General features: G+C 42.1%; 1 protein-coding gene across 1 annotated transcript in view; it reads right to left on the bottom strand.

Annotated features, from left to right (window-relative positions):
• The window catches only part of LOC126473393 (phosphoacetylglucosamine mutase), a 150202-nt gene extending 140181 nt beyond the window's left edge, over nt 1-10021 (bottom strand). The window contains exon 1 of the mRNA XM_050100402.1: nt 9782-10021. Coding sequence (XP_049956359.1) covers nt 9782-9897 — 116 coding nt within the window. The 5' untranslated portion in view covers nt 9898-10021. The remainder of the gene's footprint in view (nt 1-9781) is intronic.
• Nucleotides 10022-16496: the final 6475 nt, after the last annotated feature.

Raw genomic sequence — 16496 nt, 5'->3', positions numbered from 1 at the left:
TGCACTGTTGTCACTGGACTACTGCAGCTCCAGTGAAGAGGATCCTCCGAACGCAGAAAGTACTTGCCGGTGAGTTTTGTGTGGGCAACGCATAGTCAGCACAACATAATGGCATCTTTCCAAAAGGCTTGGAATGATGTATGCCATACTCTCAACTTATTTTGGGTTATAGTAGCCTGCCATTCCAATTCCCAGAGCCTCAAAACATTGCATCAAAACTGTAATCATATGTTGGTGCCCAGTATTTCGATGTCAATTTGATGTCCTGCAGTTGTGTCTTTAGCTAGACAGTCAGGGAATCCATTTCCTGGAATGCTTATGTGGCTCCATGTCCATGTGGAGGTCACTGTCTTTCCAGAGCTGTAGAGGTCAACCAATAGATCCTGGATGTTAGCAACCAAAAGATTTTTGGGATAGAGCAGGGATATGTCTTTTAAGCAACTCATGGAATTGCTACAGATCAAAGTTTGTCATGGCCAGGAATTTGATGTACCGCAAAGCTTCAGATACGGCAAACCAATTCTGTAGTGCATTCATTGCTGAAAGTGCTTCTCATGTCCAACTGCACGTGCGATAGCATAACTAATGCTGTCATTGACTTACAATCCACCCATGTAGATCCATACCAAATTAGAATAGTCACAAAGGATCGAACAAACAGGTGTCGAAGAAGGGTAAGATCAGCATCCATCTTGAGGTCAAAACAATTTGAACTGTTGGTTATGAAACAGAATGAGTGATATGCGTGAGTAGGCATCTGATAGATTGTGACTGCATAATTTGCCAGAAGCTGCTGCCGTCTAAATCACAGCAGTGGGTCACTGGCTTCCGCCAGGAGGCTGTCAGCACTCGTACGGAAGGCTCCTGTTGCCAAACGCACACCAGTGTGGTGAACAGGGTCCACCAAGCTCAGTATGGATGATGCTGCCAACCCATAGGCAATACATACTTAGCCCACATGGGGTAAAATCAGTGCTTTTTAAAATCTCAGAAGAACTAAGCGGTCCACCTCCACAAGGAGTTACTAAGAAAACAGAGAGCATTTAGCTTCTTTGTACATGTTGCTTTGAACCAGAGGACATGTGACAGCCAAGTTAGGTTGTTGTCAAATAAAATACCTAAGAATTAAAAAGTTGCAATGACTTCAAGTAATTGGTCATCAAAATAAATTTCTAAGTGTGGGTACACATTCAAGAGTCACCAAAAATGCACAACCCATTATTTTGCAGGAGAAAATTGATAACTGTGATTCAGGTTCAGTCATGTACTCTCCAGATAGCCCCCGAAGTTGACGCTCAGTGATGTGCAGCGTTGCAGAGGCACAGTACAGGCAAAAATCATCCACATACAGCAACGGAGAGACGGTTGGGCCCACAGCATTGGTGATAGCGCATAACATACCACTCAGAATCGATCCATGAGGGACTCCAGTTCACAGTACACATTGGTTGCTGAGAGTTGAACCTATCCAGACCTGAAAAAGTCAGAGAGATAGGAAATTCTGGATAAAAGCGAGAAAACTGCCCCTGAAACCCACTCATGAAACGTACATAAGATGTTATGTCACCAGGTGGAATCATATGCTTTCTGCAGGTCAAAGAACATAGCAATCAGATGATGGTGATATGTGAAAGCATTGTGCACTGCAGATTCCAGGTGAACCAACTGATCTGTGGTGGACCGGAAAGTCCAAAAGTCACTATGGAATTGTGATATATGTCCTCGAGCTTCAAGGTACCAACATAGATAGTGGCTAACCATTCATTCAAATAGCTCACACATCCCATTCATCAGAATGATTAGCCATTAGTTAGTTAAAATCTGTGGGTCCTTTCCCAGTTTCAGAACGGGAATAATAATACCTTCCCATCATTGAGAGGGAAATTATCCTTCCTGTCATATACAATTAAAAAGCCCGAGGACATTTTTCATGCTGTCGGCACGAAGATGTTTTAGCATTTGGGTGTGGACTTCATCAGGTCCAGGGGTCGTATCTCAACACTTGGCCAAAACGCTGTAAGGCTCAACGACGGACGACTGAGCAAGACCTAACAAACAACAACATGCAAATAAGAACAGGGTCAGAAGCGAAAACTGACGAATCCACAACGTCCACTCGTACACGGAAACCAAGTAAACACCCTATCTGTAGGCATGATGTCGATAGACTAACGCGAATATCAGATTGCCGGCGGAGTGAGAGGCAGGCACTTAAATACCTGATATAGTACGTTGCTATTGGCCACTGGGATCACGTGCTCCATTGTGGCACCCTCACGTTATACGCGGGCCAGGGGCAATGGCTACTGTGCCAGGAGGTCTTTACCTTGGCAGGGTGGCACCCACGCAGAGAACCTCCGATCAGAGTGAGTAGCGTTGGGGAAATGAGCCATGATGAAATGGATCAATCTTATTGATGTTTCCTGCAAACTGGTATACTTCATATACAACCAGAATATCTCTGCCCCCTCCCCGCAGTGTTGGGGGCTAGAATAGACCTGTGGCTATAATTTGCATGTCGTAAGAGGCAACTGATAGGACTCTTTCTATTTGGTCCTGTTTTTATCTTGGTATTTTGATTATTCCTTCTATCTCTGAAGATTTTTGCTCTTTTTAAAAGCTTTTTTGTCCACATTTTTTGGCTTTTTAAGTTCTGGTTCCCTTTTTGGGCTTGACTTCCACATTCCAATTTGTACAGAAATTGAGGAAGGGCACCTTACTGTGGCGCAATAACTGTCCAATGCTGTCTCAACAGCCAGGAAAAGAGATTTTAATGGAGAGGTTTACAATCCTATTGCATTTCCGTCTTTGACCGTGCCTCAAGACGACGAGAGCCAGGTGAGGAGAAATGGAAGTGGACAATTTGCTGAGTTCTTGGTTTGCTCCTGAACTGATGGTGGATCTTTTGCTAAAACAAAGCCATTGTTTTCCATTGAAAACATCGAAGGTCAGTTTGGGGAGGTTGCTGCAATAAAGAAAATGAGAAATGGAGCTTTTCTGATCAAAATATCGTGTGCCAACTAGTCAAGGAGACCTCAGACCTGTGTCAACAAAGGAGATATACCAGTCACCATTTCTCCTCATATCAAGCTCAGTAGAATTCGAGGTGTTATCTTCCATCGGGATCTAGCACTACAAACTGATGGAGAGCTGCATACTAATCTGGCACAGTGTGGAGTCCATTTTGTTCTGTGCTTCCAGAGGGGACCAAAGGATAATAGAGTGGACCTTGGGGCTTTTATCCTAACCTTCAAAGGCAACATTTTGTCTGAGAAAGCTAAAGTCAGGTTTATAGGTGTGATGTCATGCCCTACTCGTCTTCTCTGACGTTTTAGGTGCCAAGGTTGGGACACATGTCCTCCTGCTGTTCTAAAGGGGCTGTCTGTAGGGCACGTATATGGATGTCACAAGAGGGCAACCCTTGTGGACCAACCACCTCAGTGTTTCAACCGTCTAGAACCACACCCTCCTGGTTCACCACAGTGCTCAGTGCTCAAGAGGGAGAAGAAAGCGCAAGAGTATAAAACGCTTGACTCCCTCTCTATCAAAATGCAAAGAAAAAGTTTGCAAATGTTGTGCCATGGTCCATACGTCCTGCGATGACAGTTCTCTCACGGCACCTCTTGGCCCTGGTCATATTCCAGGGCCTGCTCTACAGCCGGGGAAGGTAATGTCGACTCCCTCCACTGTTGGTGTGATCAGAGATGCCTAGTTGTCCTATGGAGTCATCAGGGACAAGTACACCTGTCAAGGTGCCCCCCTCTCAAGACAAGGACCAGCAGCCACAGGTTGTTGGCTGCAGAAAAGTACAGGCCTCTTTGCTCCTGGAAGATAAAATGGGGAAACCTTCACAGAAATCAAAGTCTCACCAAAGAAGGCTATGCAGAAAGATAAACTGCTTCCTGAGGCTTTGGATTTTCTGCTTCTTGTCCCTACAGAGGTTGAGCCTATGCACACTGACGGATCACACAATTAGATAGACTATGACCTGGTAGCAAAGTAATCACACCCATCCTTTCTATTCGCCACTTTCCCAGATCTGACTCCAGTGCTCCTTCAATGGAACTGTAATTGCTGCTATCACCATCTGACCAAACTCCGCCATTTAATGGCTAATTGCTCTGTAATTGGCATAGCACTTCCTTGCTCTGAAAAACTAAAAACCTTACTAATTGCGGAAATATTGAGAGAGCATCTGATGAGATCTGTACCCTCATACGCTATGATACTTCCAGTGAGTAGGTGCCCCATACTACTGCAGTAGAGACCGTGGCCATTGGTGTGTCTCCTTTCAGAATTGGACATTTGCCTACTCAACACTGGAGCTTAAACACACTTCAGTGTGGCTCACAGTTTGCAGCCCATGTATCTTACCCCTGATTCAATGGTGCATCCATGGTGATCTTTGTGACAGTGATCATTTTCCTATTGTTCTCTCCCTCTCCACCCACAGTCATCTGGAACATGCTCCATGTCAGTCGCTTCAGAAAACTGACTGGCAGGCTTTCTCCTCTACAGCCACTTTTGCAGCCAGTCATGCGACGGATACTGACAAAGTGGTGCAGAGTACTATCAATACTATTATTCATGCTGCAACAGCAATGACACCCTACTCCTCCAACTCTTCCTGGTGGCTGCTTGTGCCATCGTAGTCTGAAGATATAGCCACAGTTATCAGGGAATACTGCAGGGCACTTCAACGGCACAAGCACCATCACAGTATGGATAATTTAATAGCATTCGAGAGACACTACACGAAAGAGCAGTTTTTAGTAAAGAAAAGGAAGTAGGAGTGTTAGGAGTAATATGTATCATCCATGTAATCCCACACCCCATCATCCCAGGTAAGGACTAAACTCTGCCATGTTTGCAGCCATTCCATTACTCATGGCAGTTCGTGGCACCCTTGTCAGTGGTAACATCTGCACTCTTCCTCTTATACTGGCCAATGTTTGCAGCACACTTCACTGAAGTGTCCGCTTACAGTAATTACCGTCCTCATTCCCTGGCCTCGAAACACCTTACTGAGCACTGCCTGCTGTCCTTGCTTGCACATGACTCTCTATCATACAGTGTCTCTGGTATCGAGTGTCCCGGGTTTCGAATCTGCACCAGACAGCATGGACCTCGATTACTACTAGAGGTCTCTCCAGCCGTCGCACCGAACTTAAAAAGTGTAAAAAAAAGTGAAAAGAGCAAAAACCTACAGAAGTAGAAAGAGTAGTCAAAATACCAAGGTAAGAACATGACCAAACAAACACACTCCTATTAGTCAACTCTTATGATATGCACGGATTAGCCACAGGTCTATTCTAGACCCCAATACCGCAGGGGGCAAAGATATCCTGGTTGTATATGAAATATACCAGTGGCAGGACACAACCAATACCTTCACTGCGCAATAGGAATGGTAATGTTACCAGTGACAGTTCCAATAAAGACAAGTTCATAAACACGGTTTTCCACAACATAACTACGAAGTAGATATCCTTGGTGTGCTGTAGCCTCCTAAATCACTTAATAAAGGCAAGTCTTCTGGTCCAGTTTATATACCAATCGGCTCCTTTCAGAGTATGCTGATATAGTAGCTCATACTTAGCACCCACACACAACTGCTCACTCAATGAAAGAGTCAAGCCTAAAGACTGGAAAGTTGCACAGGTCACACAAATACTCAAACAAGAAAATAGGAGTAATCTGCTGAATTACACACCCATATCACTGACGTCTATTTGCACGATTTTGGAGCATATATTGTGTTCAAACATTATGAATAACCTCACAGAAAATATCCTATTGACAAGCAGTCAGCATGGATTCAGAAAATATTGTTCTTGTGAAACACCCTGAGTAATGAGTACTATCAATAGGGATTCTCAAATTGAGTCTCTACTTCTAAATTTCCAGAAAGCTTTTTGGTACTGCTCCTCACAAGCGACTTTTAATCAAATTGGTTGCCTGTGGAAAACTGTCTCAGTTTTGTGACTGGGTTCATGATCTGGCATTTCCCAAGGAAGTGTTATAGGCCCTCTGCTCTTCCTAATCCATGTAAATGACAGGAAGACTAGGATTAACACACTATCAATAGTAGTAATATCTAGAAACTGGTGACAAGCTCCAATCGAACATGAATAGGACTGGAAAATGGTCATGTAATTTTCAAAGTATGATCCTAAAATTTGTCTTAACACGATTTAGGGAAATCACAAAAAACCTATATTTGTGTGGCCAAACTGAACCTTGCTTCATTTGGATGTGAGTATAGTGTCACAGCTACTACAAAAGTTGCAAATTTTTGTAAGTGGTATGTGTCATGCACAACATACTAAAAATACTGACTCATGGGGAGTTAGCAAGGGTGAGGGGGTGGGGGGTTTAAAGGTAACTTTATGTTTTTCTTGAACATCTTGAAAAGTCCTATTCTAACAAAAATGTTTCCCAGTGCAACATTAATCTGCATTAAAAGTTTTACAAAAAAGGTCCTATTCATTTTTTCCCTAAGACTAATGGTTTCCACATATTGCAGGGGATAGAAAAATTGCAGGTTATTAAAATGTAGTGTTTTAATTATATGAAACTGATGATTTTTGTTAAATGAAGTGGTTAGGAACAAATATTACGTGTGTATCACTCACAAGTCCAGTAGAAGTGTATTAAGGGATAAATTGTGTTCCGGTGGTGTGACAGGCTGGAGGGGTTAGAAAGCAAACAGGTGAGGGAAGGCAGATACTAGATTGTGATCAGATACTTCTGTTCTTTGTAGGTCTGTGAACTGAAGAGCGAACAGGTAATTCCCCGCCACCTCTTTACCTCACAAAAAGCCACTACAGGGTGTTTCATAAAGTTATACCGACCCTTTTGCAGCGCACTGGCAAGGTAGTGTGCAGACATGCCTGAGTGATGAAGTCCCATACTCCTTGTCAGAGCATAGGGGACGATGTGGGAGACCCGCACTAGTGTACTCGGTAAGGTCCTAGCGGAGGTGGTTTGCCATTGCCTTCCTCCGAGCGTAATGGGGATGAATAATGATGATGATGATGAAGACGACATCTCGAGGCAGGTGACAATCCCTGACCCCATCGGGAATCGAACCCAGGACCTCCGGCTTGGGAAGCGAGAATGCTACTGCGAGACCACGAGCTGCAGACCATGGGATGTTTATTTTCCATAAAATGCATTAACACTAACAAAAGAGAAAATACACATGAATGGATTCTAAATAAATTTAAGCACTGTGTTCTACACTGCTAGATGGGAAATTGATTCTTAATGATCCTGTACGTTTACCAGGAAAGATGACTTTCCCCACCATGAGTGCTACTCTCTTTTCAGTTTACAAGCAAACTGTATATCCTCAGTGTTTCCTGTCCAATTCTCTTACGTGAGTAGCCTAAATAACTTCAGTGAGCTGCTGTTTGTATGGTGAAGTTACTTTCAGTTTATTAAGCAAGTACTTATTTGCAGCTGTTAAATGAACTACGTGTGAAGATGTCAGTAACCTGCGTAGTGTTGGTGGGAAAGGAATTGGATTGGTAAATGTTGCATGTTGTTACTGTCTGTTGTTGACAGCATACTGTAAAGCAATGTAAATCTGCTGCAGTCAATTGGTGCACCTCCGCAGTATATCTTGCAAGATTGGTATCAGCATGTCCGATAGAATAGGACTGCTTACATTCAAATGTAGAACAGTAATCTGCTGTATGGAACTTCATAACACTGACCCAGTTTGTGCCTCTGGGCCTCTTCAGATGTTGGGAAAGCTGAGTCTCAGATGCTGCATTTGATACCACTCACACTGTGAAGAGCATTCCAGCACTGATAGCGGAGACAATGAAATAGGTGCTGAAATGAAATGATCGTATGGTTGCATACGTATTGACATGTTACACTTGGGCAGGCTCTTCAGTGTCGCAGACAGTAGGCAGCTCTAGCTCTGGCAGTTTTTTTTTGTTTTTGTTTTTTTTCACAATAGCTCATTTAATAACTGCAATTAAATACTCACTCATTAAATTGAAAATAGCTTCACTATATAAACCTGAGCTTAGTGACATTGTTTTGCCCACTCACATGAGAGAACTGAACGGGAAGTGCTGAGGGATGTATAGTCCATTTGTAAACTGAAAAGCAAGTAGTGCTCCTAGGGGGGCGGAGTAGTTTTTCCCAGAAGAATTCTATGGCTGCCGTACACAATGGCTAAGAATAAGTTTCCCCTCTAGCAGTGTAGAGCAATGTGAACAGATTTACATAGATTCTCTCCTTCTGTGCTGCCTGCGTTAGTATTACGGGTAATTCCTATCTGTATTATGTGTAGCATTAACGCATTTTGTGAAAAATTAGCGTCCCCAGGCATGTCTGCACACTGCATAACCAGTAATTCGTAAGGCGAGCTGCAGCAGTATCTGTATAACTTTGTGAAACACTCTGTAGTTGCCTTTTGTGATGTAGTGTGGTAGAGATAATAGGGAATTGCCTGGTCACACTTTGGTTCGCAGACCTACAAAGGAGGGAAATGCATGGCAATAATCCGGTGACCTTCCTTCCTTCACACTTCAACTCTCCACCTCCACCCCTTTCCACTCTGTTGTACCACTGGAGCACAGTTTTAATACAGTTATACCCCACTTAGATGTGTTACACACTATTTATATTTGTCCTTAAGTCACTTCATTTAACAATAAATTCAACTGTACATCATTAAAACATTATTGTTGATAATCTGTGATTTTTCCATCCCTCACAACAAGGAAACTGATAGCCCTGAAGAAAAAATGAATGCAGCATGTGTTGTGTGAAATTTCAGTGGTTTAATTTTGTACTGGGAAATATTTTTGCAAGCAAAACATTAGTGTGTGACCTACAAATGCCACATCGCTCCCTATGTTGTTCATTATCCTCCCTATTACAACTGTACAAGGATTTGAGACTATACAAAAATTTTCCCTTTTTCCCTTTTTTGACTTGAATTCATGGCACAAGAATTAATTCACATTTGATTTAATAAAATGGTTTGCTGAGACCTCAACAGAAGTAGAAACCTAGTTTCAATTATAATTCATTTAAGAAAGAATTTTGCATACTCAGAAGCTTTCATGCTCCACTATCACTTCAGTATTATGATACGTAGGTCAACGTGCTGGAATGAAAGAAGATACTTTCATCCATCTTACCAGTAGCTAAACAGTTAATATTGAAAATCACAGTTTCTAAATATAGTTTAACTTGAACTTCCCACTTGGTACACACACCTTACGCATCATGTGGGCACATGACATCAAAATATTGTGTATTATTATGTCTTAAGAGAAAGAATTTGGCGATTGGTATTACATGGTCTCTGATAGGTTAGTTTTGTCATCATAATATCATTGATTTCCTTCGCACAACTGGAAAGCGAACGTTGTAAATTATGGGTTAGGATATAAGGGAATTTAATGCCCACAGCTGTTGAGTGAAGCAAACCTTACCAAACTGGTACGAGACACAAACTACAAGGAATAAGTTTTTCAACTGCATTAGGAAGATACATATTCATGGACAAAGTACATTGGAAACAAGATCGACCTTTCACCTATTTAGGGTGTGGCAATAAACGTATCAGAGTTGCTCAGATAACAGTTTTTATAATAGAACGGTACCTTATTCAATTGACCTATATACCAATACATCAATCTGTAACGTACATTAACACATGAATTTCTATAGCGGCACTTGTTGTTAGTAACAAGACTACATATGAAAATAAATTGTGACATTAACACAGGTAGAGTGATGAAATACCCACTTGGTCCTAAAGCCAGCTGTTCCATACCCAAGAGTTTTTGTACTCTTTCTCGGATGCTTCTCCGCTCCAATCTTTGCTGCTTCACGAAATAGGTTCGTTTTAATTTCTCCCGACATTTCCTTACTTATAAATACGCACTCACACAATACAAAACTTCTCAGTACCACTTCCAAACAACCCGGTTTGCTCACGCAACTGTTTGCATGCGTACCACACCTCTGACGTCACTGGAGTTGACAGTTATAGTAAACAACTGTTGGCTGTGCCGCGTGGTTCAGCCGGGTTCAGCCAGGTGCCGATCTTCTTCTTCTGGTGTACCGGAAGATAATGAAATATTTGCTAGTTTTTTAAGTAGTATGATGCAAATCTGATTTCGTACAAACATATGGGATTAACGGCTGATAACACACAATATATAATGAAATACGGACTGTTGCGACAATTTGTGACAATATCCCTTTTCCTTTTCTACATTCATGTTTAGCAAATGCGAGACAGGTTCCAGGTTAACTGAAGAATTTCTTTAAGAGTGGAATGTAAACTTACCAGCAGTAAATAACAGTTATCTTTATTAAATCATGTTTGTTGTAATAAACTTGCGTCTCTGCCGTAATATTGAAAGATTTTGTAATAAAACATAATGCACAATAAAACTTAGTATAATATTTCAAAATATTTAGTTATAGCTCTGTTGCAATATGAGGTTTTGGTGTAATTAAATGTTATTATGGCTGGGTGCCTTATCCACCAACAGCCCATAGTATATCAACCACAGCCACGGAGTTCAACAATAACCAGCTGCCAGCATATTACATCTCTCTCTTATTAATAGCTACGACTGGTGTCACTTTGAGTAACACTTGTTGCCAGTACGCTCCTATACAATGAGACGGACTGAGAGAACATAATGTATTGTACCCTTTCCGCCAAAAAGAAATTTTGTGCAGTTTATACTACTGGGTTCCGTTAAAAACTGTTAGACTGGAAAGGCTGTATCACACCGTAGACTTTTTGTACAGAAAGCTCCCAAACTTGGACATACGAGAGGTGAACCATTCACTCTCCAACAAATGTTTCGAATCATTTTCTGGAAATTCTGTCATAAAAAGAGGAACTTAAAGAATGTGTAATCAGACAAGAATTGAAACAACACAAAAAAATTAATTCTTAAAAAGTATGACTGCATGCTACACTTATATATACGCGGCATTAAATGGAATTATCTGTGCTAAAATGGTTGTAAACAAACATGCGGACTAGCAGAAAAGGTTTTTCTTGATGCAATTATTTACCAACAGCCGTATGATTTGTAGAAGTTTATTTTATTTTATGAACTTCTATGTGCTACCAGTTTCGGCATTACATCCATGCTATCTTCAGGCCCCACTCGTCATAGTCGTAAAATCGCTATACACGGAAGAAGCCATATAACTGGAGACGTGAATCAATCGTCCTGCAACAGCTCTTGGTGGCCAGGCGACACAGACTGTGTCATAAAATAAAATAAACTTCTACAAATCATACGGCTCTTGGTAAATTATTGCATCAAGAAGTTCATGCCAGCCATCGTCACACGATCCATAATGGATCAACAAAGAGCAGAAAAGGTGTTCCGTACTTGCGAACAGGTACTGCTATTTGTTGTGCTGTTCAATAATTGTCCCTTAGAGCCTGCGAAGATACTACGAAACTAATTACAGCACGCAAAGACGCATTTACAGCTTGGTCTGCACCAAAACGAAGCTAGCGAACGAGCATCTGTGAAAGAGGATTCTACCATAGAGGGTAAACGAGCGCCAACATACAACGTCCGGCGGGGTTGGGGTCGCATGCGGCGGTGCTCACTCGTGTTCCACTAGTAGTCGGTTTTCCCGCGAACCAACCATAAGGTATAAATTTCTGTGGAGTGAGTATTCGGACGCGCAGAACGAGAATTCTGGCCGCAACATCTCCAGAAGCTCAACTCACGTGATTTTGGGTCAGCCCGTTTTAGCCTGTACCACTTGACGTGTTTTGAGTGTTATTACTCCTACATTCAGATCACCTTCAGAAGTACCATGAATCTTTGTATACGCGTTTTATAGACATCTTAACGATTTCATACCTGGCTCGCCGGCGATATTTTGAGTCACACATTTGTGCCGTCTTCCTCTGCACTTAAGGTCTGGGCGACAGCACCGCCTGCTGGCCGTTTTCGCGAGCTGGAAGGTGTGGCTCCGAACTGCGAGCCGTTAGGAACGGAACCACCTTATAGTTGGAAACGATCTAGACTTCGGACATGTCCAAAAGAACAGACACCATATCCATACAAGTACATAGTTCTGGCAATACCAGCCATGACCTTCTTCTTCTGTGTGGATGCACACATATTACCCAAACTCTTACAGGACTTGGTAAGATGGTATTCCACGAGTAATGAGTGTGTTGGGTAGGGACACTATGAATGTAGTGTGTAGACATATAATGTGAGAATGTGGGTCTCGTGGGAGGCATAAGCGGGATAATCCCTGCAGTCGCCCTCGGTGGCTCAGATGGATAGAGTGTCTGCCGTGTAAGCAGGAGATCCTGGGTTCGAGTTCCAGTCGGGGCTCACATTTTCACCTGTCCCCGTTAATATACATCAACCCCTGTCAGCAGCTGAAGGTATTAATATGTGATTCTAATTTTGTTCTAGATGGCTGCAGAACATGAATGGTGTCTGTCTTTTAGGCATGCCCGAAAGAACAGAAACCATATCCATATAAGTATAATATTTTTTCGCCTCTCATCAGAAAAGTAAAGCCATACACAAGACATAAAAAAGAAAAATACAAGATCGATGTTCGAATAGTGGAGTAATAAAAGAAGTGACTGTCAACAATCCTTTTTTACGTTTTTTATTGCATTGATTGCTATTCTCCGGTCTGTTGTAACTCATTATATTACAGTGACACTCTACAGGAAACAGCCTCGTGCAGAAATACTTAGATAGACACAACGTTTTGAGAACCTGTATAAATTCGAGGAAATTGATCGCTGGCCTGTATAAATTTTATCTGTATTTTAACATAGCACCAATATGTACACACAGACTGGCAGTTTACTCAAACACAGTTGCAAACTTATGTAACACTCTTCTCATAAATTCATGCCCATACTATCACAGAAGTTATCACTAAAATACAAGAGTTTTTAATACGGTGCCTCGACTATTTTCAACACGTAAAGTGCTCATATCAATGACATTTACAATTATACATTTATTGTGCATACCTCTGAAAAGTAACTGTCCTTTCAAACACTTCTCTTCACATTTGTAGCAATGTCAATACTGTGCTATAGCTGTTACTAAAACTCAGACTTACACAAACGTATATAAAACAGGGCGAATATGTGTAACATTAACATTTCGCCTTTACCACAAGTTCTAGACAAGCAGCGTCGTCCTGGAATGACGTACTTATAGTTCAATCCACAGATGGCAGTTCGTGCAGATCGAGAAACGGTCAGGGATTGCATTGTTGCCATTTCCAAGTGACAGTTGCATTCATGCGCTTTGCATTTGATGTAAGCATGCATCCTGCAGATTATGTCTCTCACTTACTTGTGTAGAATCTGTCGGTTCCCACTACCATGTGCCATGACAACTTGCAGCAAATGGAATAAAAATTCACAAGATAACTCGCTACGACCGCGTTTAATGCTCGCATTGGCTACGTCATTCACAGCTGTCGCCATATCACTGCAGTCTTTTAACCTCAGCTTGTCTAGCTTTTTTTTGTCACGCAATTTGTAGTGCTGTTGATTCTCTGGGGTATAATTCGTCGAACTTTTTATTATCTAAAATACAGTTTCTGTATCATTCATGAATTCTAATTGCTTGTTTGAGATTGCTCTGTTTATCTAGCACATTGAAGTCAGATTTTCTTCAAACGAAATATCCGCCTTGTCCATGTGCGTTTTCGCTCTTGAAGCCATTGTACAGCATTTCTTCATTTTCAGATTCACTTCTGTTTTCCATTTCCAGCGCCCATAGTCTTACCCTCAAACACTGGTATCTTAATGTCAGTAACGTCTACTTTCACAAAGTGCTCTTTTCGAACAATGATCTTCTTTTAAGTTCACAACCGATCACTACTTTTCTAAATGACAGTCTCCTTTTTTAGTCTACAGTTGCTGACTGCTACCATGTTAAGAACACTTATTTAGAAAAAGGGAAATAAAAACACTTTAGTCTTCATACAGTGAACACATTCATGGTATGGAACTATCTAATTGTTGTGCAGTAAATATATAGTACTCATTGTTGAATTCCCTGTCAACATAGTCAAACTATCGACATGAATGTTCCACTTTCCCTCTGATGTATTCACAGTGCCGACATCCATATACTTCCCCAGCACTTACCGACTCGATCAGCTAGCGTACTCCCTCGTACTAGTTCTTTTGCTGCTACTTTCCTTATTGCATAGACTGGCAGGGGTATTTCCCTGTGCCTTGCGTCTGTACCTGTTCGTCTGTTTACTTCACTTACGTCGTCAAGATTTTCTTCATTGCGTCTTGTTTACGTCAACAAGACATCTACTGTATGTTTATGTGCGCATGTGTGTCCGTCAACGTATTATTTTGTGGATCATCGTCACTACCATCGCCGCCATTGATGATGCCAACAATGCATCACTCCTAAACAACCCTCTCACTGCCGCTGCCACTGCCACCACCTCCATCTCTTAGATGTAACCACTGCACCACCGTGGACATTGGTACTTCTATCCCTCTCACATCAAAGAAGTTCTCATGTTCACAACTCCACCACAGCTTGTCACCGTCATTCCAGCGCCGCTTCAGTCGCTCTCAACCGAAATCAACCGCACTCAACACCACTCATCACTGTTTGCTACTATGCATCATCCCACAATGTCTGTCATCTACACCTCTCCATCTCCTGATCCCACTGACACTATACGGAGCATGTCCTCTAACTCGCCTCCCCCCCCCTATCCCTGCATCTATTCTCCCTTACCTACAGTATCTTCTCCTACCACAAAATTAACACATGCACCTCTCTCCATCCCGAGCGGCCCCTATCTTTCTCTTTCAGGCACTATTCATCGCAACCACATCCACCACTGCCACACATGCAACTGCCCACCAACTAACAGTCGCAACAGATGACATTATGAAGGTCAGTTCCTCAGGCGTCGCTGCAGCAACTAGTGCAACCCTTGCTGAAGTACTTACATGACTTCCAAGTAACCCGCAACAATGTTATATTCCACCCCAACCCTCTTACTACAACAATCCTTCCAACCAAACACCATTAAAAAAGCAACAAAGCATCAAAAAACTGTCGTCTCTTCCAATACCACGTAAAAAAATAACAAACTGAACCCAATGACATTCATTATATGAACACAACTCCTCCCTCTCCAACATCTTCCGCTACCATCCACACCTTCATCTTCTGCAGCCCAGACCCAAAATTTCTCAAACCCAAATTTCTCACCCTTGAAGCAAAGAAATACCTATCCAGTCTTTACATTCAACATATTATCCCAAGAAAAGACTCCATTCTACTAAAGTCCCTGAATCTCAACTTTCACTTTGACCTCTCCAAAATTCCTTGCATTACATTTGGTCCCAAAGTCTCTTTAACACCTCTCTCCACAACAGCTCGTACCAACCAACCCTAACTTCCTATCATCTTCCCACCCTTACTGCAGTGATTACTGAAGTCGATCTTGAGATCATGGATGAGGAAGTGGAATCCAAACTGAACAACATCCCGAATTTTGAAGTTCAGAAAGCGCCTTGAGTCAACAATGACTTTGGTCACTCACCTTGTGCACGTTTTCACTGAATCTGTTTCCACCACAGAGCTTCTCCTTAAAGAGGGAACCCTGATATACTACCACTGCCACGAGGTCAACCTTCCAAATTCATACACAGTTCTACCACGGCCAGAAATTTTCCTTTACAATTATTACCACACTGCACACTGTAAAAACACACACACCTATCTACACTGCAAAGCCTCTCATTTTCCTAAATATTGCCCTAACCTTGACTCCCTTCCTGCTTGCAACGACTACAACCTCATCTACTCTGTGAAATGCAAAGCTAATCCATAGCCTACCAAACCTGAACTCACTGTCCTAATCCATTCCGTTCATAGCCCCATTCACTCCAGAAATTCACTAACCCAACTCCCACTGCTGAAGACATTATCAAATTCATGATAATCATCCTCCAAAACATCCATCCCTTCCAGCATCCACACACCCTCCAAAAAATCTTTCTTGCTGCCTGGTCTGTCTTCCATGTCAACACTTAAGCTACCTACTCTCACAACCAGGTCCACTTCTTCACCTGCCTTGACGCCCTTGTCTGAACCTCTCTATTTCCTCACCTTCGCAAACCATTCTTATCCCTTATAAGACGACAGCACAAAAAAATCAGGTACCACAACATGCACTTCCTACCCACCAATGAACATCTATTAATGCATACTTTGTCACAATACAATGTCCATCCTTTCATCCTTAATGAAATGTTTCTCCAATTCTGCCACACCATTCAAACCTCTCCTTATATACTCCATCATGCAGATAGTCCCCTTCCCTTGGCCAGAGCTGGAGTTGCAATTGGCCATCACAAGAACATCCCTGTTCAGCCACAACCCGTATGAAATAGTCCCACCAGATTCCTTATCCTTTCCCTCTTTTTCAAAACCCTA

This window comes from Schistocerca serialis, chromosome 4 (assembly GCF_023864345.2).
Source record: "Schistocerca serialis cubense isolate TAMUIC-IGC-003099 chromosome 4, iqSchSeri2.2, whole genome shotgun sequence".
Taxonomy (NCBI): Eukaryota; Metazoa; Arthropoda; class Insecta; order Orthoptera; family Acrididae; genus Schistocerca; species Schistocerca serialis.
This window is presented reverse-complemented; position numbering and strand designations above follow the sequence as displayed.